Raw genomic sequence first — 26,501 nt, 5'->3', positions numbered from 1 at the left:
TTCCAGCAGCAATGACAAAGGTATTTTTATTCTTTGATTTAAAACCATTCCAGAGAAACATCCAGGACTACTGTGGGTGATATAAACTGTACTTTCCTCTCTACCTTCATATAAAACAAAATCTTGCATTATTTTTCCAGTATGATCACATTGGTACTGACAGGCAGCAGGTGCTCTCTACTGCTTCTGCCAAATGTGGTCCAGATAGAAGTATATTTTATTAGCGATTTAGGACAACCCAAAAACTAACAATATTAACAGCCATTAAAAAAACAAAAACATGAATCCAACAGAAATAAATATTACAAATCATTGTGGATTAAATACAGATGTTGAACAATTACTAACAATTAACAAAAAAGCCAAATAATAAAATCAAAATCTTTAAATTGTCCAGAGAAGATAATACCAATCTTAACTAGATAATCCCAAAGCCCAGGAAGCCATCTACAATTAAACGTCAAAAGACATATCACCAAATCTAATGTCTTCTTGATATGAGAAGATCCTCCTCAAACACTACAATCAAAAATATTTACCTATGTCTGTAGTCTTTAGAAAAAGAAGAAAGAAAACAAGAATTAATTAAAAAGAACCTGGAAACCAAGGTAAAACATTGCCATCATTTATCCTAAAGGACAGTAATGTGGATAGTGTGGTAAAGTTTTAGAACATGTACCGCATCTGTGCTGGTGCCGTAGCGTGTTTGGGAGTTGACATGTTACATCAAGCTAATAAATGGTGGCAGAACTGTGGCTTTGCTGGTAGAGAACATGGGCACACCAAGTCACAAAGTCTGTCTAAAATACATGACTTCAGCTGCTGCACTGTGGACAGTTTACAATCTAGTGACCGACCTCAACACAAATTTGCAATCTTTTATACAAATAGTTCTAGATGGTTACAAAAACAAAATCCAGCAGCTGTTAATTGGCCACATAAGCTCATGAGTGAACACCTGTCAGTTGGTCACAAGCAGTGGTGGGGACAGTTCATCTAAATTAGCTGACAGCTAATTAGCAAAGCTAACTTTTCATTAGCAGATTAGCTTTCAGATAATTTCAAAAGCCATTAGCAGACTAATTAGATTCTGTTAGGCTTAGTTCCACTAACTTTAAATCAGCCGCGTAAAAAAAAAAAAAAAAAAAAAATGAAGTTTAACAGTCAAAGATGTCTGTAAACCCTAAAAACATATGTTTGTTCTTGTTGGAGCTGATATATAAATCCAGTTAGCAATATTGAAACATGGTGTGAAAGCAACAGACATCACCTTGAGAAGATGAGGAGGAGCAGGTGATGACTTTATGTGTGTTTTAATTTAATATTTCTTATTTAATATTTTATGTATACTACATAAACTATGTATAGTGGCAACTACTGTTTAATTTCATTTGTTCATTTATTCATGCACATCATAATCTGATCTTGGGTTTTCTTAACTATTTATGGGGGTGGGAGAATGTCTCCAAGTTTAAGATGCAAGGTTTTAGAGCCAAAACACAAACCAAAGCTTAATTCATATAATAAAAGCAGTTATCAGTAGCTTCAGCTCAATGTTTTAGCGGTTTATCAGTTTAGCGTTAGCACAGTTAATCTTTCAGTTAGTGAATTAGCGGTTATCAAATGTAACATTCAGGCTAACTGTGCCCACCACTGGTCACAAGACAAGCTCAATTACATTGTGCTTATTCGGCTTAAAGCAACTGAAATTTAAAATGTTCTATACACAAGCTGCTTGGCCATCTTAGAGGAAACACATTTTCATAACTTTCAGTTTGGCAAAGTTTTCAGTTTTATTCTAATAGACACAAAGTGATATTGTTCATCTTTAAATGCTGTTTCAATGCGTGTGCATTACAGTGCAAATATTAAAGTGATTCATGGATTTTCAGAACAGGTTTACACCATGGCAAAACTAACAGATGTAGTGTTGTTTCAGGTGAGGGAACACGAGAAAGTTTAGTGAAAAGTGCAGACAGATGGAGAAATTTTTTTTGATAAAAAGCCAAATGTGCTGAGCAATGAAACAAATCAACATTAGCAGGAACACCCTCCTTCACTGACAGGCTGCTCTGGTGGCTTCTCCAGTTTTATGTCAATCACTGAAGGGACAAGTGAAGGAAAAAAAAAATATCACAGAACAGAAAATGCAGTTCTCTAATGTACCTTGGAAACGCTATGAAAGTAGAACCTTTTTGGTAGTTTTCTTTATCTGATAAAAGGATGGAGGATGTGGTTTGTTGTATGACGGCTACATAAGATCTCTGCACACTGAAGAAAAGGAATCTGAACACCGAAAATAAATCTAAAACCTGATTCTTATGGGCTGAACACTAACAGCCAGCTGTCACACACAGAACATGACAGGGAGTGCGGTGCGCACACAAAGGATACTGTCCTCTCTACTCTTGTCCTGTGTTGTATCCATGCCAGGGAGGGCAGCTGCCACACGACGGAAAAGCTGCAGAAAGACAGAACCAGGTGTTTATCAATCACAGTAACATGCACTCACAACTCAAACACAAAACTCAAAAACAGAAAATAAAATTCAAGATGTGCTCTGTGAGTGTTTGATGCCATTTTCATATGACGCTCCCACAAATGAAAATGCCACAGGAGAATTTCCGAATTACATTTGAATTTTGCAGCACATGTTTGAGTTACTGACAAGTAGGGGTTAACTGATATGATACTGACAATCAATTAGACTGATAACTGACATTGACAAAAAACACAACCAACAAAAGAAGGGAAAAACGGAAAAAGCAAACATTGTTAGCTAACATGCTAGGAGCAAAATTGATAAATATTTAGTGCATCGATCTAGCAGTGAGAAGACAGAGTTTGGGGCAAACCCCCCCCAAAAAAAGAATAAAGTAGAGGACGATCTTCATTTGCTCCTCTCCACAGTGCATCCCCACATCAGCCGCCTGTGCGCGTCAAAGACCCAGACTCACTGCTCACACTAAACAAGAGGTGAGACCAGATGAGAGACTAAATATGTATAAAAGTTTAATTAATACTATTTATGTTAAAATGTGTTAGTTATGTCAAAGACGTTCAAAAACACACAGATGTTTTTTTAAAAAAAAAAACCTATCTTTAAAATACGACAAAAGGTAAAAACAGAAGAATAGAAAGTTTTTAAAAACATGTTTAAAATGTTTGAAAAAGGTGTAAAATCTGTGAAAGAATAAAATTTAAAAATAGATAAAGAAATCGATCTAAGCATTTCCTCTCCATGTGCTGCAGGATGGAGCATTTTACAAAATCCTTCATTTCTAATGAACATTGTTATATATATATATATATATATATATATATATATATATATAGTCCCTTGTCTGTTAATCCGTACTTGCTACTGAATGACAACTGAATTTCTCCATGAGGGGATGAATAAAGTATTTATCTATCTACCTCTATCTAAAAATATGTTTAAAATGCTTACAAAGGCTGGAAAATGTGTAAATGCATAGAGAGTTCCTTAAAAACACAAATATATTTACAATGTGTTTAACGTGTAAAAGAATAAAAAGAAACAGATGAAGATGTTGAAATTGTGAGTATGTGTGTCGTGGGGGTGGAGCTATTCATTTGTTCTGTGGGGGGGAGGCTCACTCCTCCACACTTTGAAAACCCCTGTTATACACAGTCCAATTTTCACAGGCCATAGTGAACTAAACACTAAACATAAAGATTCTTGTTAATAGAAATCATCACTTTATCAGCCAGTTTTCTTTAGACAAGTCATGGGACGGATACATGAACATGTCCAAGAGACACAATTTGTGAGCTTATAATCAGCCTATAGTTTTAAAAAACAAAACAGCATTGATAATCATAAAAATGTTGGCTATTGGATCAGATAATCAGCCAGATGGACAATCTGTCAACCCCCACTGCCAAGATTATAGTACTGCACTGTTTAAAAAACAACAAAAAAAAAAACACACACACACAGGTTGCTGCTTCAGCATAATCATTGTATTTCAGTCAATCCTTCCTGTGACAGGGCTTGTATGAATTAAAGTGAATTTCTATGACATAAGTGAAACACAACTCCATGTATGAGGGTGCTTAACATGCCTGAACCACCCAGTTATTATCAGCAAAAAAGACATGCACACTGCACCCGAACAAAAATCTGTTCTAATCCTTTAAAACCTGAAAGATTGAAACCTCTCCAGTTGAAAAACAAATACACTCTCCTCACACAAGAACAAAGGAAACTGATATTTAAAGTTTTAATCACACCATAATGTAAACATGCATGTGTGAGAATGAAGCGACGAAGGGGAAAGAACTATGATCATACACACAAACGTGCACTCGCTCTACCTGTTTGACATTGTAGCCTGTCTTTGCACTTGTTTCAATAAACAGAACATTCATCTCTTTCGCTCTCTGTTCTCCCTCTTCTGTGGTTATTTGTCTGTGAGGAGCCACCACGAAGAACACACAAACACCCGCGTGGACACACACGCACCGCCATAGACACCCAAAAGGCAAGGGGAAGAAAACAAACAAACAAAAAGAGGAATGTCATTATATTGAAGTGGACCAACAAGTCGTGCCTCTGCCTGCTGCAGCTGCCGCCTTTGCTCAAATCCAAATGTCCTCCACTACACCTTCAGACGGTGTCTCTCACTTCGGTGGTTTACAAATTTGACAAGAAAACACCAAAATAAAACCCTGACTTATTAAATGTGCAGGCCACTGCTTTCTTATTACCCAGCATTATGAATCGGGACTGGTTTGACATTGGCTGCACATTCCAGGCAGCCTGGACTTATCAAAAGGAAACGCTCTAAGTTTCTTGCATCATGACAGATAATTGCTTGCGTATAAAATTGTAGGGATGTCCCGAGCCGATCATGTGATCAGAAATCAGGCCCGATCACGTGGTTTCAGACTCGATCGAAATCGGACGTTGCATCCCGATCAGGAATCCAATATAGAGTTTATCCTCATTATTTTGATCAGCGCTATTTCAAGCTCATTATTGCAGATTAATGGGCCTTTCACGCGTCGGAAGCACCAGAGGTGTCAGGAATCGGTCTAAAAAGCATTATTTTCCAATGAGACGCGTTGCTTTTTAGAGGCACCAGAAGCGTCGCGACAAAAGCTGAGCTCAAGTGACGCTTCTGACGGGAGCGCGCACTGCCGATTGTCACCAGGCTGATGCAGTCAAAGTCCAACCCAATCTTTTTTTTTTATTGAACAAAAGAAAAAACATAAGTTCAACCCAATCCAACTTTCGACGCTCTGAGCTGTGACGTAGCTTCGCGCTGTCCAATAGGAATGACGCGTCGGGCCAAAACACGGAAGACTAGTGGCAGACACCACTGATCTCTACAAAACAGATTGGTGCAGACACCACTGATCTCTACAAAACAGAAACTTGTCACATGACTGCTCATTTATAGAGCAGTTTTCTGAAGAAAAATCCTTGGAAATGTTTTTTGTTGTCGTTACCTCAAAATTTCTGATTACTGTTTAAAAAAAGTTTATAACACTTGTAATTAAAATAGCTAAATCAATAAATGGCTCTTTAGAAACCTTTCATCTGTAAATTAAAACCACCTGTTATTTCAAATTAGATCATTTCTTGTTTAACATAAGGAACCTTGGACATTTATTTTTAGACAAATAAAATGACATGGAAATTTGTACATTTTTTAAGTCTGGTAGATTATTACTTGATTGTTCAAGCTACCTCAAGGAGAAGTGCACTGTTTAAGTGATAAATAATAAAATAAGGTGATTAAAATGAAAATATAATGTATTTAGCATTTGTTCATTGTTCATTCAGTTTTTTAAAGTATCGGATCGGGACTCGGTATCGGCAGATACTCAAAATCAGATGACTCGGAATCGGATCGGGGCCAAAAAAATTCTGATCGGGACATCCCCATAAAACTGCTGAATCAAAATATCATAATCAACAATGCCGTAGCCAGAATAAAGGTCCCCCCTCCAAGAAAAAGGTCAATGCACTCAGGTGCAGCATTACAATAAAGGAGTCAAACACTGAAGCAGCGGCCTCTGCTGTGTCGGTGACGGTGCACCGTGGACAAAGAACAGCAAGATCAGTTATGGGGGAAAAATAAAAAAAAAATCAAAATTCTATGCTGAAATGCATAGAAATTGTGATTTTTGTTATCCTCAAGAACCACAAAAAAACCTCTAATTGAGATCAGACATGACCAAAGTTGTATTTATGATCACTTTGGAATCATTAAGCGTTATTCACAAAATCTGATTGAAGAGACACATGCTATAAATCTAAAGTTCACTTTTAAATCTTTTAATGTCTGACCTCAAATCTGTGACCTCTCCTCGTGTTGGTGACCTTTGGAGGAGAAACCAGGACAGCAGCACGTGCAGCAGGACGAGAGAGCACGACTCACACACGCTCTTACCTGCTTTACGTTGTAGCCCGCTTTTGCACTAGTCTCAATAAACATTACATTTAGTTCTTTGGCTTTCCGCTCACCCTCTTCAATAGATACCTGCCTGTGGTAGATAAGAAGGTTAAGGATGGTACAGTAAAAAACAATGTATAAATTACATCATTACAATGACAGAGTGGTGTGGCGTGTTCCGACCCAATACATGGTGATCCACATTATTACCTCTGCAAACAAAGTTGGGCAGAGGTCATGTTTTCACTCCTGTTTGTTTGTTTATGAACAGTCTGTAACCAACAACTTTGTATATATTGTTATTATTATTATTTTTTACAGAAGACTCATATCCTAATAGGCAAGAACTGATTAAATTTTCAAGGTTATGGGTCAAAGTCAGGAAAAGTCTTGGAAAATCCCTATCCTTTAACATTGAGTGAGTTTTCAAAAATTCATAACTGCTCAAAAAAGATTGAATTTCTTTTATATTTGACAGTATTCTGTAGGATGGTACTGACAGTTTGATCCAGATCTGATCTGGATTAGATTTTGTGGACATTTAAATTTAACATTGAAAACCCAATTTAACGTATATTTACATTATACCTTAATCAAATGTGCCCCAATCACTCTTGTATTTGAAAGTGAGGTGCAGAGCATCCGATTGTTAAGCTCTGACATAACGCATCACATGATAAATCTGTTTCCGGGTCCAAAGACCTCCAAGTTTACAATTAAAGTTACGTCTGTATGATCCTTTTAAGGATCTACAGTTTAAGTTTAGTTTGTGTTTACAGTGTGCACAAACCTCCGTCCCTCCCTTCACCTCCGTTAAACACATTCATCTGTTTCTAAGGTAAGAACACTTAATAAAACTTTTTTCTTTTACTTTATGTATTTTATTATGCACAGGTAAAATATACATGCCTGTTTGTAAAAAAAAAAAAAAAAAAAAAGTATTTATTACAATAAACAGGACGTTAAAGTGCAAACTTCACTTTCTCACCCGGAACGACATGAACAGGAAGCGACCTCAGCTCACAGCAACTCCCATTGAAAATAACGGAGAAACGACCTGAGCTTCTGGCATTTTTACATAAAACAAATGCAATAACAATGTCTAAAAACCCAGTTAATATATCCAGGAGAGTTTTGGGCACAATATACAAAGAGTTTTATGTTGCGATGTTAATGCTGTTATCCGTGTGCAACGGTTTAAGTGCAGCCTGATCAGAGCACCTCAGTGCAGTTACCAATGTTAATGACAGCGCAACTTTTTTGTTTGGACCCAGAAGTTGAAAATCACATGATGCGTGACGTCACTTAACAACCAGATAGGTGTCAACCTGACTCCAGCTTCAGATTCTTTTTATTGTAGCCTTGAATAAATTTGAGTGAGTCATCTTTACTGACTTTGTGGCCAGCTTATCATTGAATTATGATCACTTTCTGACTGTTGGGGATTTTAATATCCACGTCTGTTGTGAATCCAAGCCGATGGTTAAAGACTTCTTAAATTTGATTCTTTTAATTTGACTCAGTCTGTGTCAAGCTGTACGCACGAGAAAGGGCATATTTTGGACATTGTGCTCTCTTTCGATCTTAATCCTAATGCAACTGAGATTTGTAAAACCCACTTCTCTGATCACTTTGTTGTTTTATTCTCTTTAATGTGGTCTCGGAGCATGGTCAATCCGTGGGCCACGGCGCGCCGGGTGCGCACATTCAATACTGAGTCAGCCGCCCTATTTTCTGGCGCTTTTCGTGAAACATATAGAAACAACTCAGAAAACACAACTCCTGATGAACTTTTTTTATTTTAATGGTGCGTGCACAAAGGCTTTGGACTCAGTGGCTCCTTTACCGCTGAAGCACCTAAAGCCCATTGCACAGCCTTGGTTAAACGAGCACACTTGCAAACTCAGGCGCTCTTGTTGGCGTGCTGAGCGACAATGGAAAAACGATAATCTTCACGTTTCCTTGCAAATACTGAGGGACGGACTGACTATCAGAGAGCAGCTAAAGCCGCTAAAAGTAGATTCATGTCAGATCTTGTGTCCTCAAACTGTCATGAACCTCAGGTGCTTTTTAACACTCTGAATTTGCTTATTAGTCCTCGTGTTAGCAATATTGCTGTGCCCTCGGCCAGCCTTTGTGAAGATTTTCTCTTATTTCAGAGATAAAATCTCTGATCTTAGATCATCTCCTGTGTTTGAGGTGGAGTCAGCAGATCCATCCATGTGTCATGCTGTTTTTGATTGTTTTAATCCTATATCTATTTGTGAGCTGACTAAAGTTGTTAATCATCTTAAGCCTTCTTCCTGCACTTTGGACATTGTTCCCGGTCATTTATTTAAAGATGTTTTTGAGTGTATTGGTCCATTTATCGCTGAACTTATGAACACCTCTCTACTAAGTGGCTGTTTTCCATCAGCTCTAAAACATGCTGTAGTCCAGCTGCTCATCAAAAAAGAGCAATCTTGACCCAAATGTGTTGTCCAACTATAGACCCATCTCTAAATTGCCATTTGTGTCTAAAGCTTTAGAGAAAGTTGTCTATGACCAACTGCAGGCTTATCTGGATCTTAATGAAATAGGGGAGAAGTTTCAACCTGGTTTTAAATTAAGATAGCAATGAAACAGCCCTTTTAAAAGTTTTTAATGACCTTTTAAATGTTGATGCAGGGAATTCTGCTGTTCTTCTGCTTTTAGATTTGTCTGCAGCCTTTGACACAGTGGACCATAATGTCCTTGTGACTCGCCTCAAGACTCACATAGGTATTAAGCGTTGAGCGATAAATTGGTTTCAGTCCTATCTTTCCAACAGACGTTTTTCAGTTAATGTAGGACAGTACTCTTCCTCTGTGTCTCCTCTTAAATATGGCATGCCCCAAGGCTCAATTTTAGCACCACTTCTTTTCGCTTTGTACATGATCCCTTTTGGGTCTGTTTTTAAAAAGCACAAAGTCTGTTTTCATTGTTTTGCAGACGACACTCAGATTTACCTTCCTGTAACTTCCTGTGATACTCAGGCTGCTGTAAAAATACTACAGGACTGTCTGAATGATGTACAAGTCTGGATGAGAACTAACCTTCTGAATCTTAATAAAAATAAAACAGATTTTAGTGTTCGGGCAAAATAACCCTTTCCAAGGACAACATAGTGTTATTGGTCCTCTGTCCACTTTCTGCCACCCTTTTGTAAAAAAATCTAGGGGTGATAGTTGACCCAATGTTCAGATTTGATAAGCACATCAGCTCTGTCATCAGGGCCAGCTTCTTTCAGCTGAGGACTCTTTCCCAAAATTAACTCTTATTTTACTCTAGTTGATTTTGATAGAGCTATCCATGCATTTATAACATCACGTCTGGATTATTGTAATGCTCTTTACGTTGGGCTGAACCAGCGCTCCTTACAGCACCTGCAGAGTGTTCAGAATGCTACAGCCCACCTTTTGACTAAAACAAAGAAGCATGAGCACATCACCCCTGTGCTCTGCACCTTACACTGGCTCCCTGTCAGCTTTCGTGTTAAATATAAAGTTTTGCTAATTGTTTTTAAGTGCCTGCACTGTATAGGCCCAATGTATCTGAGTGAGCTCTTGCAGCCGTACACTCCACATGGGGCTCTGAGGTCAGCTGACCAGCTGTTCCTAAAGCCAGGCTTAAATCAAGAGGTGATAGAGCCTTTTCTGTGGCAGTGTCTTAATCTTCCGCTGTCTGTCAGGTCCTCAGAGTCTGTGGGACAGTTTAAGTCCAGACTCAAAACTCATCTCTTTTCCCTGGCTTTGTATATGCTTTGCTCTGCTATTTTGCTCTGTATTTTTAGATTTGTTATTTTTTTCCTTTTGTTAATATTTTACAGTTATTGCACTGCTATCATTGTGAAGCACTTTGGTCAGCTGCAGCTGTGCTATATAAATAAACTTGAATTGAATTGTTTTGTAAACACAGAAAACAACACAGGACAAGGCAAAGTGACAACAGTGCTAAGGCTAAAAGAACAACAAAGGATGGCCCAAGGATAAAAAGTAAGATAAGTTAACACATCAAAAGATGAGAAGCCTAAAATCTATCAAACCAAGCCGAAGGATAAAAAATGTGCCATTCACAAAACAAGATAAAAGAAACAATACAAGAAATAAATACATTGTTATAATGCAGTTTATATAACAGCTGAGTGGATCCTTGTCATTTGATTGGTGCTTTGTATGTCATGTGACATGGATTATTCGTCCTATTTGTGTTGCATTGCATTTAGAGTGCAATTTGGTTCCATTAGGATGAAAATTTGGTTCCATACATTTGGTACCATTGCACTCTGGTACCAGAGTGATTCACGTGCACAAACTAAATACATACTCCTGACATCTGAGGACATTAATTTAGCTTATGAGACACCACTTTGCCTCGATGAATGGTATGTTCCAGCTTTCACCTCATGAAATATTCATATCATTGGACTCAAACATTCATTATTTGTATATTCTCTTACTTGTTAGCAGCACTGATGGCTGCTGGTACAAAGCTGTTTTTGTAGCGTTTGGTTTTACAAGCTGGTACCATGAACCTTTGACCTGATGGGAACAGCTGAAAACTCACCATGAAGAGGGTGGGAGTCATCTATTACAATCAAGCCAAAATATCCTCTCTACCTGTTTAGCATACAGGGATTCTGGATAAAGCTGAGACTCTCCAATCGGCTTACGCTATCATTTCACAATTTGGTTTAAACAATTTTTGCTTCTGAGGGACACGCTTCCAAACCATGAAACAAGGTCAGCATGGTCCTGTCAATGTTAAAAGTGGACAGTTTTCTCAGCCAAAACAGGCGCTGGTGTCGCTTTTTGTAGTCAGCTTCACAATTTACCTCAAAATGCAGCTCCAGAAAGGGCAAAGAGGGTGCAGGTTTCTTTGTAACCACCAACTCCACCAAGTGATTTCACTGATTAACAGGAGACGGGAGCAGTTCATCAATAAAATGAAAGTTTGATCCGGATCTGATCTGGATTGTAGATTTTGTAGACATTTGAATTTAATCTTGAAAAGCCCATTTGGTGCACATTTTACATTATATCTCAATCAAAAGTGCCTCAATCACTCTCATTTTTCTGTTATGGATTTACCTACACCACCAAAATTGGATGGAGGTTCCAATTTTATGCCCGTTTGTCATCCAGTTATCAGTTGAAAACCAAGTGCCAAAACGCAATGACAAATTATGCACAGCAGAGATAACTAATGTTCTGATAATTATATGAAAAACTATTCAGAAACCAATAAAGTTAGAAAACCTGACAACAGCACAAATCAAACAAACAAACAAAAAACCCCTTTGATTCAAGTGCATGAACTAAATACATACTCCTGACATTTGAGGACATCTAATTTAGCTTATGAAAAGCCACTTCTAACAGGACTTTGACCTTGAAAATTTTTTTCCAAGGTAAACATTTTTGGAATTGGAAACTAGTGTTGGTGGAGGTTTGAGCTCTATGAGCGCAGTGAGTTTAGCTTAAATTCATTAAAAAATTATCTGAAACAAACAGAAGGAGAACAGCTAATGTATTAAAAAAGTGCCAATCCCAGCTATGACCTCCACAAATGGTACAGATAATTTGCTGGGCCAATGCTGACTCAGGAGAGGTTGAGTGCAACAGTAAGTTGATCACTGCTTTCAGTCATATGTTGTTAATGGAGTCAGTCTGCTTACACAGAGTCATTAGAAAAGAACAATAGATTACCTTTTGTCAGCAAGGTCTGTTTTGTTTCCAACCAACATGATAATGACATCACTTCCTCTCTCCGTCCTCACATCATCAATCCATTTTGTTGTCTGCTGAAAGGAGTTGACGTCTAAAACGACACAAGGGAAACAACATGCAGAGAATGGTTATTCAGGATGCTCTCATCAAAGCAGGGAACTTAAGAAATGACAGCATTTGCAACATCACAGAATATAAGCCAAAGACCTGCTTTTATCAGTGGTATGCTTTCAGGTGATAAGGGAGAGTGATTAAGTGAAAGAATAAAATAAATAGGAAATGCACAGAATGGTTTCTCTGTCGATGACAGAAACTTTAACATCTCAGCTGAAGTTAGGAAATACAAACTACATAGTCGATTATCACGTTAGAGGACAAATGCTTAATGATTATGGGCGTGGCATCTTTCACACATTAGGCGATATGAAAAAAATGTGCAAGTGTGTGCACTTCACACTTACTACAGGCTAAATGTATGAGCAAAACCAGGTTGATATTGGCGGTGTCATGGATCACAAAATCCATGGCTCAGATCGGATACATTTTTATGAAATCCATTGATTGGGTCATTTTTGGATCCCCCCCCCCCCCAAAATAAAATGAAAAACAGGCAAATGCTACTGTTTTTTCTTCTTAAAATAGTAAGTGATGAAAATAAGAAGATTTTCTGTGATCCTGAATGAAAACAAGGTACCCAATGTTCCACATAATATTTAAAATTAAATACTTAAGAGCCACATTCTATAAGAATCAGGCAGTTTACATGGGGCCGTGATAGTGACCAACTCAGATTTAGCTCAAACTTTGCTAACTGGATGCACCCACCACAAAAAACATACACCAAAAATTTTGGCCACATTCCATACGGTGACCTAACCAGGGGTCATCAAAGTTCACACCCAGAATGGCCTTAAACTGAAATTTGGTGAACAGGAAAGATCTGGACAGCTCTTACATGAAATGCGTTCAATCCCCCAAAGTACTTTTGTGATTTGAGTATTATAGGAGGACAGTTCATCAAAATAATCACTAATCTGGGTTGGGGGATTGAACGTGCTGACTACAGGGGGCGCATCAAGTTGCCGAATTTTCAGAAATGGTCATATTTGTGAAGGCTATTACTCAATACGCGTTTAATCCCTCAGGAAGATTTTTATTGTATTAGAAAGGGCAAGACTTACCCTCTTTAAAACAACAACAAAAAAAAATCAGTGGGGGACTGTATGCGTTGGCCACCAGATGGCACCAAAGTGGTCAAATTTGTGTTTTTCATACAGCCTTGGGGCCCCCGGGTGGCCAATGCGTTTAATGAATTATCATAAACTTTGCATTTCTGTTGAGACTAATTCTTCTTTTAGACAAATCAATTGGAAAATCTTTGGGGGACTTGTCAGTTTTTGTTAAAGAAAGCATTTTACTGGCACGGGAATCTGCTGTTTCCACATGGTGATGTAAGCATTATTGGCCCTACATGAAGAAGATAAAATGGTGAGTAGCAATCTTGAAAGCTTTCTTTTGTGCCTAGGCCTAGCAAAATAGCCCAGATAGTGGTCATCATTGGTCTATATACTGGAAGAATTGCAACCTGTGAAATGCCAAAACATGTGCTGATTGGACATTACTAGTGTGGCTGGCTACAAATAGCTGCTTTGCAGTGGACAGAGATCCCTGTCACTCGGCTGTGCTTCCCATGATCATTATGCAACATACATCTTATGCTTTCAACTTTCTAATCTGTATTTGTGGAATACACACGTAATACATTAGTAGTGTAGCACAGGCATTGTTTTATCATGTACATGCATTGTTCTGGGTAATTAATTGTTTCGAAACGTCACATGTAAATTAGTGTGTAATCTGGTGCTTCAAGGCGACCAAACCTCAACATTGTAGATGGACATTGTGATCTTATTGAGATACCCCTCCAAAGATGTTTCAATGGATATTAACACAATACGTTATTCTTCTGAAAAATGCAGTTATGATTATTCATTAAACGCGTTGGCCACCAGAGGGCACCAAAGTTGCATGAAAAACACAAATTTGACCACTTTGGTGCCGCCTGGTGGCCAACGTGTACAATCCCCCACTATAACAGCCTGCCTGCCTCTTATGCCGCTTTCACACTGGGCGCAATCAGATGCCACAATTTCGCGGGGGTTGCGTGGCGACGGATGCGCCACCATCACCCGGTGTGTCGCTCTGCTTTTGCTGCTGCGAAAATTCGCCCCGGTGCATCATCAAATAGGAGGAGCTTCCATTCCGCTCGCCGGCTCCGGTTGTCAGTCAAGTTAACATGCCGGACCTTGATCACACGGAGCGAGTTGTTGTGGAAAGCTGACAAATGTCATGAGACTTTCCAAATTCGGGGAGTGCTGAAAGCTGAAGGCTCTGCCTCCCATTCTACTCTTACAAACCCTAGGAACTACAAGTAAACCTACAGTCTGAGAGCGAAGCGCTCTATTGGGGTGATATGGTACTATGAGGTCCCTAAGATAAGATGGCACCTGATTATTCAAAACCTTGTAAGTAAGAAGAAGAATTTTAAATTCTATTCTGCAATTAACAGGGAGCCAATGAAGAGAAGCCAATATGGGTGAAACATGCTCTCTCCTTCTAGTCCCCGTCAGTACTCTAGCTGCAGCATTTTGAATTAACTGAAGGCTTTTCAGGGAACTTTTAGGACAACCTGATAATAATGAATTACAATAGTCCAGCCTAGAAGAAATAAATGCATGAATTAGCTTTTAGGCATCACTCTGAGACAAGACCTTTCTAATTTTAGAGATATTGCGCAAATGCAAAAAAGCAGTGCTACATATTTGCTTAATATGCGCATTAAAGGACATATCCTGATCAAAAATGACTCCAAGATTTCTCACAGTAATACTGGAGGTCAGGGTAATGACATCCAGAGTACGGATCTGGTTAGACACCATGTTGCTAAGATTTGTGGGGCCAAGTACAATAACTTCAGTTTTATTTGAATTTAAAAGCAGGAAATTAGAGGTCATCCATGTCTTTATGTCTGAAAGACATTCCTGCAGTTTAACTAATTGGTGTGTGTCCTCTGGCTTCATGGATAGATAAAGCTGGGTATCATCTGCGTAACAATGAAAATTTAAGCAATGCTTTCTAATAATACTGCCTAAGGCAGGGGTGAGCAATCATGTGCCATAAAGGGCCGAGACATTGCAGGTTTTCCTTGCTACCAGTCACCTTCACAGGTGATTTCATTAATGTTCAGGTGTCTCAGCAGGTGATTTCATTGATGACCAGGTGTTTATGTGCAGGGGAGAAGCTCATTAGCAACCCACCTGGTGAGGTGATTGGTTGCAAGGAAAATCTGCAGTGTCTCGGCCCTCGTTGCCCACCCCTGGCCTAAGGGAAGCATGTATAAAGTGAATAAAATCGGTCCTAGCACAGAACCTTGTGGAACTCCATAATTAACCTTAGTCCGTGAAGAAGACTCCCCATTTACATGAACAAATTGTACTCTATTAAATAAATATGATTCATCCACTGCAGCACAGTGCCTTTAATACCTATGGCATGCTCTAATCTCTGTAATAAAATTTTATGTTCAATAGTATCAAAAGCTGCACTGAGGTCTAACAGGACGAGCACAGAGATGAGTCCACTGTCTGAGGCCATAAGAAGATCATTTGTAACCTTCACTAATGCTGCTTCTATACTATGATGAATTCTGAAACCTGACTGAAACTCTTCAAATAGACCATTCCTCTGCAGATAGTCAGTTAGCTGTTTTACAACTACCCTTTCAAGAATTTTTGAGAGAAAAGGAAGGTTGGAGATTGGCCTATAATTAGCTAAGATAGCTGTGTCAAGTGATGGCTTTTTAAGTAATGGTTTAATTACTGCCACCTTAAAAGCCTGTGGTACATAGCCAACTAATAAAGATAGATTGATCATATTTAAGATCGAAGCATTAATTAATGGTAGGGCTTCCTTGAGCAGCCTGGTAGGAATGGGGTTTAATAGACATGTCGATGGTTTGGAGGAAGTAACTAATGAAAACAACTCAGACAGAACAATCGGAGAGAAAGATTCTAACCAAATACCAGCATTACTGAAAGCAGCCGAACATAAAGATATGTCTTTGGGATGGTTATGAATAATTTTTTCTCTAATAGTTAAAATTTTATTTGCAACGAAAGTCATGAAGTCATAGTTAAAGTTAAAGGAATACTCAGCTCAACAGAGCTCTGACTCTGTCAGCCTGGCTACAGTGCTGGTTGTTCTTATTTTCTTCAATTAGTGATGAATAGTAAGATGTCCTAGCTTTACGGAGGGCTTTTTTATAGAGCAACAGACTCTTTTTCCAGGCTCAATGAAGATCTTCTAAATTAGTGAGACGCCATTTCCTCTCCAGCTTACGGGTTATCTGCTTTAAGATGCGAGTTTGTGGGTTATACCACAGAGTCAGGCACTTCTGATTTAAGGCTCTCTTTTTCAGAGGAGCTACAGCATCCAAAGTTGTGCTCAATGAGGATGTAAATCTATTGACGAGATAATCTATCTCACTCACAGAGTTTAGGTAGCTACTCTGCACTGTGTTGGTATATGGCATTGAAGAACTTAAAGAAGGAATCATATCCTTAAACCTAGTTACAGCGCTTTCAGAAAGACTTCTACTGTAATGAAACTTATTCCCCACTGCTGGGTAGTCCATTAAAGTAAATGTAATTAAGAAATGATCAGACAAAAAGGGGTTTTCAGGGAATACTGTTAAGTCTTCAATTTCTATGCCATATGTCAGAACAAGATCTAAAGTGTGGTTAAAGTGGTGGGTGGGCTCATTTACATTTTGAGCAAAGCCAATTGAGTCTAATAATAGATTAAATGCAGTGTTGAGGCTGTCATTCTCAGCATCTATGTGGATGCTAAAATCACCCACTATAATTATCTTATCTGAGCTAAGCACCAAGTCAGACAAAAGGTCTGAAAAATCACAAAGAAACTCACAGTAACAACCAGGTGGACGATAGATAATAACAAATAAAACTGGTTTTTGAGACTTCCAATTTGGATGGACAAGACTAAGAGTCAAGCTTTCAAATGAATTAAAGCTCTGTCTGGGTCTTTGATTAATTTATAAGCTGGAGTGGAAGATTGCTGCTAATCCTCCTCCTCGACCCGTGCTTCGAGCATTCTGACAGTGTGACTCATTTAAACTAACATATTCATCCTGCTGTAACCAGGTTTCTGTAAGGCAGAATAAATCAATATGTTGATCAATTATTATATCATTTACTAACAGGGACTTAGAAGAGAGAGACCTAATATTTAATAAACCACATTTAACTGTTTTAGTCTGTGGTGCAGTTGAAGGTGCTATATTATTTTTTCTTTTTTAACTTTTATGCTTAAATAGATTTTTACTGGTTATTGGTGGTCTGGGAGCAGGCACCGTCTCTACGGGGATGAGGTATTGGGGGGATGGCAGGGAGGGAGAAGCTGCAGAGAGGTGTGTAAGACTACAACTCTGCTTCCTGGTCTCAACCCTGAATAGTCACGATTTGGAGGGTTTAATAAAATTGGCCAGATTTCTAGAGATGAGAGCTGCTCCATCCAAAGTGGGATGGATGCCGTCTCTCCTAACAAGACCAGGCACATGTAAACAAAACAAAACAAACAACAAAAAAAAGAAACTCCTCTGCTTGCTGTGGGGCTGCAGCTCGCTCTTCCACAAAAAGCTGTCATAATTGTGTTTAGAAACCAGTCACCATTTGCTTTATTATACATCTGTGTAGTTAATAAGTAAAATAATCTTCACGGACGATTCACTCGCATGCGCACGTAAAACAAAAAAGAAACTCCGCTGCTTGCTGTGGGGCTGCTGCTCGCTCTTCCCCAAAAAACTCTGTCATAAGAGTGAGAGCAGTGAGAGCCAACCATAGTAGTGGTTGGCTCTCACTGCGGTATTGTATCACTTCCTGTTCCGGAGCACAGCGGTGTTTTTCTGTATCTGTTAGCTGTTTAATCTGCGCAGTTAGATTGATCTAGTTATCTAGATTACGATTTGTTTCCCAGTGTAATCTTTACGTGCCTTAACTAAAGCACTCCTGCTGAATCACCTCTAAATTACTTACACATTATTCACTTTGCGTGTTTTTAGGAATCCGCTAGCTTAGTGTAGCTACTAGCTCTTAGCCGGTTTAGCATGGCGGCTTCTCCTGTCTCTCCCGCACTTTTCTGCTCTGGGTGTGAAATGTTTAGTTATTCCTCGGCCTCCTTTAGCAGTAACGGTACTTGTAATAAGTGTAGCTTATTCATAGCTTTGGAGGCCAGGCTGGGCGAATTGGAGACTCGGCTCCGCACCGTGGAAAATTCTACAGCTAGCCAGGCCCCTGTAGTCGGTGCGGACCAAGGTAGCTTAGCCGCCGTTAGTTACCCTCTGGCAGATCCCGAGCAGCCGGGAAAGCAGGCCGACTGGGTGACTGTGAGGAGGAAGCGTAGTTCTAAACAGAAGCCCCGTGTACACCGCCAACCCGTTCACATTTCTAACCGTTTATCCCCACTCGACGACACACCCGCCGAGGATCAAACTCTGGTTATTGGCGACTCTGTTTTGAGAAATGTGAAGTTAGCGACACCAGCAACCATAGTCAATTGTCTTCCGGGGGCCAGAGCAGGCGACATTGAAGGAAATTTGAAACTGCTGGCTAAGGCTAAGCGTAAATTTGGTAAGATTGTAATTCACGTCGACAGTAATGACACCCGGTTACGCCAATCGGAGGTCACTAAAATTAACATTAAATCGGTGTGTAACTTTGCAAAAACAATGTCGGACTCTGTAGTTTTCTCTGGGCCCCTCCCCAATCGGACCGGGAGTGACATGTTTAGCCGCATGTTCTCCTTGAATTTCTGGCTGTCTGAGTGGTGTCCAAAAAATGAGGTGGGCTTCATAGATAATTGGCAAAGCTTCTGGGGAAAACCTGGTCTTGTTAGGAGAGACGGCATCCATCCCACTTTGGATGGAGCAGCTCTCATTTCTAGAAATCTGGCCAATTTTCTTAAATCCTCCAAACCGTGACTATCCAGGGTTGGGACCAGGAAGCAGAGTTGTAGTCTTACACACCTCTCTGCAGCTTCTCTCCCCCTGCCATCCCCTCATTACCCCATCCCCGTAGAGACGGTGTCTGCTCCCAGACCACCAATAACCAGCAAAAATCTATTTAAGCATAAAAATTCAAAAAGAAAAAATAATATAGCACCTTCAACTGCACCACAGACTAAAACAGTTAAATGTGGTCTATTAAACATTAGGTCTCTCTCTTCTAAGTCCCTGTTGGTAAATGATATAATAATTGATCAACATATTGATTTATTCTGCCTTACAGAAACCTGGTTACAGCAGGATGAATATGTTAGTTTAAATGAGTCAACACCCCCGAGTCACACTAACTGTCAGAATGCTCGTAGCACGGGCCGAGGCGGAGGATTAGCAGCAATCTTCCATTCCAGCTTATTAATTAATCAAAAACCCAGACAGAGCTTTAATTCATTTGAAAGCTTGACTCTTAGTCTTGTCCATCCAAATTGGAAGTCCCAAAAACCAGTTTTATTTGTTATTATCCATCGTCCACCTGGTCGTTACTGTGAGTTTCTCTGTGAATTTTCAGACCTTTTGTCTGACTTAGTGCTTAGCTCAGATAAGATAATTAAAGTGGGCGATTTTAACATCCACACAGATGCTGAGAATGACAGCCTCAACACTGCATTTAATCTATTATTAGACTCTATTGGCTTTGCTCAAAAAGTAAATGAGTCCACCCACCACTTTAATCATATCTTAGATCTTGTTCTGACTTATGCTATGGAAATAGAAGACTTAAGAGTATTCCTTGAAAACTCCCTTCTGTCTGATCATTTCTTAATAACATTTACATTTACTCTGATGGACTACCCAGCAGTGGGGAATAAGTTTCATTACACTAGAAGTCTTTCAGAAAGTGCTGTAACTAGGTTTAAGGATATGATTCCTTCTTTATGTTCTCTAATGCCATATACCAACACAGTGCAGAGTAGCTACCTAAACTCTGTAAGTGAGATAGAGTATCTCGTCAATAGTTTTACATCCTCATTGAAGACAACTTTGGATGCTGTAGCTCCTCTGAAAAAGAGAGCTTTAAATCAGAAGTGCCTGACTCCGTGGTATAACTCACAAACTCGTAGCTTAAAGCAGATAACCCGTAAGTTGGAGAGGAAATGGCGTCTCACTAATTTAGAAGATCTTCACTTAGCCTGGAAAAAGAGTCTGTTGCTCTATAAAAAAGCCCTCCGTAAAGCTAGGACATCTTTCTACTCATCACTAATTGAAGAAAATAAGAACAACCCCAGGTTTCTTTTCAGCACTGTAGCCAGGCTGACAAAGAGTCAGAGCTCTATTGAGCTGGGTATTCCATTAACTTTAACTAGTAATGACTTCATGACTTTCTTTGCTAACAAAATGTTAACTATTAGAGAAAAAATTACTCATAACCATCCCAAAGACGTATCGTTATCTTTGGCTGCTTTCAGTGATGCCGGTATTTGGTTAGACTCTTTCTCTCCGATTGTTCTGTCTGAGTTATTTTCATTAGTTACTTCATCCAAACCATCAACATGTTTATTAGACCCCATTCGTACCAGGCTGCTCAAGGAAGCCCTACCATTATTTAATGCTTCGATCTTAAATATGATCAATCTATCTTTGTTAGTTGGCTATGTACCACAGGCTTTTAAGGTGGCAGTAATTAAACCATTACTTAAAAAGCCATCACTTGACCCAGCTATCTTAGCTAATTATAGGCCAATCTCCAACCTTCCTTTTCTCTCAAAAATTCTTGAAAGGGTAGTTGTAAAACAGCTAACTGATCATCTGCAGAGGAATGGTCTATTTGAAGAGTTTCAGTCAGGTTTTAGAATTCATCATAGTACAGAAACAGCATTAGTGAAGGTTACAAATGATCTTCTTATGGCCTCCGACAGTGGACTCATCTCTGTGCTTGTTCTGTTAGACCTCAGTGCTGCTTTTGATACTGTTGACCATAAAATTTTATTACAGAGATTACAGCATGCCATAGGTATTAAAGGCACTGCGCTGCGGTGGTTTGAATCATATTTGTCTAATAGATTACAATTTGTTCATGTAAATGGGGAATCTTCTTCACAGACTAAAGTTAATTATGGAGTTCCACAAGGTTCTGTGCTAGGACCAATTTTATTCACTTTATACATGCTTCCCTTAGGCAGTATTATTAGACGGTATTGCTTAAATTTTCATTGTTACGCAGATGATACCCAGCTTTATCTATCCATGAAGCCAGAGGACACACACGAATTAGCTAAACTGCAGGATTGTCTTACAGACATAAAGACATGGATGACCTCTAATTTCCTGCTTTTAAACTCAGATAAAACTGAAGTTATTGTACTTGGCCCCACAAATCTTAGAAACATGGTGTCTAACCAGATCCTTACTCTGGATGGCATTACCCTGACCTCTAGTAATACTGTGAGAAATCTTGGAGTCATTTTTGATCAGGATATGTCATTCAATGTGCATATTAAACAAATATGTAGGACTGCTTTTTTGCATTTACGCAATATCTCTAAAATCAGAAAGGTCTTGTCTCAGAGTGATGCTGAAAAACTAATTCATGCATTTATTTCCTCTAGGCTGGACTATTGTAATTCATTATTATCAGGTTGTCCTAAAAGTTCCCTAAAAAGCCTTCAGTTAATTCAAAATGCTGCAGCTAGAGTACTAACGGGGACTAGAAGGAGAGAGCATATCTCACCCATATTGGCCTCTCTTCATTGGCTTCCTGTTAATTCTAGAATAGAATTTAAAATTCTTCTTCTTACTTATAAGGTTTTGAATAATCAGGTCCCATCTTATCTCAGGGACCTCGTAGTACCATATCACCCCAATAGAGCGCTTCGCTCTCAGACTGCAGGCTTACTTGTAGTTCCTAGGGTTTGTAAGAGTAGAATGGGAGGCAGAGCCTTCAGCTTTCAGGCTCCTCTCCTGTGGAACCAGCTCCCAATTCAGATCAGGGAGACAGACACCCTCTCTACTTTTAAGATTAGGCTTAAAACTTTCCTTTTTGCTAAAGCTTATAGTTAGGGCTGGATCAGGTGACCCTGAACCATCCCTTAGTTATGCTGCTATAGACGTAGACTGCTGGGGGGTTCCCATGATGCACTGTTTCTTTCTCTTTTTGCTCTGTATGCACCACTCTGCATTTAATCATTAGTGATCGATCTCTGCTCCCCTCCACAGCATGTCTTTTTCCTGGTTCTCTCCCTCAGCCCCAACCAGTCCCAGCAGAAGACTGCCCCTCCCTGAGCCTGGTTCTGCTGGAGGTTTCTTCCTGTTAAAAGGGAGTTTTTCCTTCCCACTGTAGCCAAGTGCTTGCTCACAGGGGGTCGTTTTGACCGTTGGGGTTTTACATAATTATTGTATGGCCTTGCCTTACAATATAAAGCGCCTTGGGGCAACTGTTTGTTGTGATTTGGCGCTATATAAAAAATTGATAATCTTCACGGACGATTCACTCGCATGCGCACGTAAAACAAAAAAAGAAACTCCGCTGCTTGCTGTGGGGCTGCTGCTCGCTCTTCCCCAAAATCCGATTCGCTCACACGCTCACGTAAAATAAAAAGAGAAAGAAACTCCGCTCCAGCTGCTGCGGGGCTGCTGCTAGCTCCAAAAATTCTGTCATAATTGTGAAATAAAGGACAAAAGAGACATAAGTCCTGCTCACAGGCTGCTACCAGTGACAGGACATGTTCACATCAGTCAAACTTCAGACATCTCCACGTCACTAAATATTCAGTCCCTGATTGGTCATCGCGGCGCGACAAGATGAAAAAGTACCGATTTTTCAACTTGGGGAGGAGGGCAACGTGACGTGACGCGATGCAATATCGCGTCACAAACGCGCCATTCGCTCAAAATCGCTTCACTCGCATCGCGTCATTCGTGTCCATTGCGTCGCGCTGCGTGACTTGGCGCCAAAACGCATCGTTCCATAGGGATTAACGGCAACCCGTCGCTGCTGTCGCTCGCGTCGCACCCGGTGTGAACACGGCATTATAAAAAATTGGCTCTTAATTTTTGTGAATTGCAATACTAAATGTATCGGTGAATAAAAAAAGCTTTGCTCAATCTGAGTGTATAACTTCAAACCCCCCCCCCCCCCCCCCCCCCACACACACACACACACACACACACACACAAGAGAGAGAAGGATGTCTATATTTTCTGGTGAGAAGTTAAAAACAATTTTATTGCTAACCATTCTGGATAAACACATTCATCCACAAACGCAATACCCGCCTGGAAACAACCGTTATTTTGTCTGGAGATGTGTACTTTGAGCCTCCTCGGCTGTGCACATGCGTTGAGTGTGACGCTCGGTACAGTGGGCTCACGGCTGTACAGGGAAAAGGAGACAACTCTTAATGTGAACAGAGATTCTTTTGTTCTGAGCCTGTTTGTAGTGGAGCAAAAGGCTGTACGACCTGTGTGAGCGTACAGCTACAGTGGGAGCTGCAGTATATCCGTGAGGCTACTTTTTTCTTTTTTAAACAGCCTGTGTGAGAATGGAGGAGCAGCATTTCTTCCACTCTGCAGTGGTCTGTACAGATCAAGGATCAAGTATGTTGTTACACCACTAGTTAATACGAGGGCTGTCCATAAAGTATAGGTCCTTTTTATTTTTTTCAAAAACTATATGGATTTCATTCATATGTTTTTACGTCAGACATGCATGAACCCTTGTGCGCATGCGTGAGTTTTTCCACGCCTGTCGGTGACGTCATTCGCCTGTGAGCACTCCTTGTGGGAGGAGTCGTCCAGCCCCTCGTCAGAATTCCTTTGAGAAGTTGCTGAGAGACTGGCGCTTTGTTTGATCAAAATTTTTTCTAAACCTGTGAGACACATTGAAGTGGACATGGCTCGAAAAATTAAGCTGGTTTTCAGTGAAAATTTTAACGGCTGATGAGAGATTTTGAGGTGACACTGTCGCTTTAAGGACTTCCCACAGTGCGAGAGGTCGCGCTGCGCTCTCAGGCGGCGTCATCAGCCTGTTTCAAGCTGAAAACCTCCACATTTCAGGCTCTATTGATCCAGGACGTCGTGACAGAACAGAGAAGTTTCAGAAGAAGTCTGTTTCAGCATTTTATCCGGATATTCCACTGTTAAAGGAGATTTTTTTAATGAAAGACGTGCGGACGGGTCCGCGCGTCGGGACGCAGCCGGCGCGGAGCGACGGCACAGGATAAACACCTCCGTGTTGATAACCATTTGTAAAATCCAGGCGGCTTTTGATGGCTTTCAGTGGAGTGAGTATATGAGAAATTGTTTAACAGCTGGACATGTTCCAACTTGTCCTTAAGGCTTCCAATGGAGGTGTTTTTCCTGTGGCGGAGTGTCACGGCGGCTGCGAGCCGACGCGCGGACCCGTCCGCACGTCTTTCATTAAAAAAAATCTCCTTTAACAGTGGAATATCCGGATAAAATGCTGAAACCGACTTCTGAAACTTCTCTGTTCTCTCACGACGTCCTGGATCAATAGAGCCTGAAATGTGGAGGTTTTCAGCTTGAAACAGGCTGATGACGCCGCCTGAGAGCGCTGCGCGACGTCTCGCACTGTGGGAAGTCCTTAAAGCGACAGTGTCACCTCAAAATCTCTCATCAGCCGTTAAAATTTTCACTGAAAACCAGCTTAATTTTTCGAACCATGTCCACTTCGATGTGTCTCACAGGTTTAGAAAAAATTTTGATCAAACAAAGCGCCAGTCTCTCAGCACCTTCTCAGACAAAGGAATTCCGACGAGGGGCTGGACGACTCCTCCCACAAGGAGTGCTCACAGGCGAATGACGTCACCGACAGGCGTGGAAAAACTCACGCATGCGCACGAGGGTTCAAGCATGTCTGACGTAAAAACATATGAATGAAATCCATATAGTTTTTGAAAAAAATAAAAAGGACCTATACTTTATGGACAGACCTCGTATGTATTGCTCACATAAATAAAAGGAAAATGAGATACAGAATGCACTTTTCATTAGCCTGTTACAGTGTCAGCTTAAGGTATTTTAACAGTATGTACACATACCATACATGAGTCAAATGTGTGTGCACTACATTTATGTGCTTTTCATTTGATGCTTTAAAATGTAGTATTTTTACCCGAAGCCATCAAATATGGCCATCGGGTATTGCGTCTGTCTCTCTGTGCTCAGCAGTCCAGTCCTATTACTACCAGACTCTTGAAATTCACAGGGAGCATTCTTGGGACACAGACCTTGGATAAGTTCAAGGTCTATGGCTAACCTTGATGTATTTTTTAACAGCCAGGCAATCAGAGTACAGCTGCACTGTGATGTCAGTCGCTGGTCTCTCCAAAACTGCTTTGTGTTATAAGAGTGATGAAAGTGGGTCATAGAAAAAAAAAAAAACTGAAAATTTTTGGCAAGGGCCAAAGGCCCGAAGCCCCTGGTGGGGGAGTCTGGGGGTTCTCCCCAGAAAAATTTTAAATTGCAGATTCATTCTGGTGCATTTTCAGGTTTATTTACAACCCCCCCCCCCCCCCCCCCCAAAAAAATGTAGGGTCAGGTCAAGTTTTCCACCTCTGTCTTTTCACACCTCTTGTATTGTGGTACCGGCCTTTAACCCCCCCCCCCCCCCCCCCCCCAAAAAGGTTCAGAAAAGTACACAGTAAAGGAAATGTCAATTCAAAGAACTCAAAAATATTAATTCTCATTATCAATTCAAATAGAACAATAGGAGGCACATTAATGCATCAACTTGTTCAACCTTCACTCACTTTTGACTTTTCATAGTTTTGGCACAAACTTTGGAGCCATCGATAATCTCTGTTTTCAAATTCTTGGCCTCCTTAAAATCCTTACAAATGTGTTTTAACTTCAAGGTTAATTTCTGATTACTGTACATGTTGAAGTTAAAACATTTCTTACATTAGAAAACTTGTAATTAAAATAGTAAAAGAGATTCTTTAGAAATCTTTGATGTTCATCTGTAAATTAAAGCCATAACTTATCTGTTGTTGAGAAAATTTCTTGAGTAACATTATAAGGAACAATGGGCATTTATTTTTAGACAAAATAACATGAAAAGTACACATTAAATAAAAATAAATATGAAACAGTGCTGTGCTGTTTTCTTTGATTACTTGACAGTTAAAAAAAAATTAAATAAAAAATCTCAGTGATTTAAAGTTGAGACTTTTCTTGTAGTTACAGCAGTAACAATTAAAAAACTGTAGCTTTATTTGGTAAAAACAAAAA

The 26,501-nt window shown here is 39.8% G+C and overlaps 1 protein-coding gene across 2 annotated transcripts in view; it reads right to left on the bottom strand.

The window, feature by feature from the left end:
- Nucleotides 1–26,501, bottom strand: part of LOC117517614 (ras-related protein Rab-6A) — a 44,043-nt gene continuing 17,542 nt past the window's right edge. Inside the window, exons 5-8 of one of the 2 annotated variants that reach the window (XM_034178706.1) lie at nt 12,155–12,266; nt 6,426–6,519; nt 2,395–2,461; nt 1–2,102 (exon numbers count right to left, since the gene is read on the bottom strand). In XM_034178706.1, coding sequence (XP_034034597.1) covers nt 2,038–2,102; nt 2,395–2,461; nt 6,426–6,519; nt 12,155–12,266 — 338 coding nt within the window. In that variant the 3' untranslated portion in view covers nt 1–2,037. Of the gene's footprint in view, nt 2,103–2,394; nt 2,462–4,341; nt 4,436–6,425; nt 6,520–12,154; nt 12,267–26,501 lie in introns of both variants that reach the window. The other variant, XM_034178705.1, reaches the window with a different exon arrangement.

The sequence above is a fragment of the Thalassophryne amazonica genome, chromosome 9 (assembly GCF_902500255.1).
Source record: "Thalassophryne amazonica chromosome 9, fThaAma1.1, whole genome shotgun sequence".
In the NCBI taxonomy this organism is placed as follows: Eukaryota; Metazoa; Chordata; class Actinopteri; order Batrachoidiformes; family Batrachoididae; genus Thalassophryne; species Thalassophryne amazonica.
The sequence above is the reverse complement of the archived record's forward strand: the minus strand, read 5'-3'. Positions and strand labels throughout refer to the sequence as shown.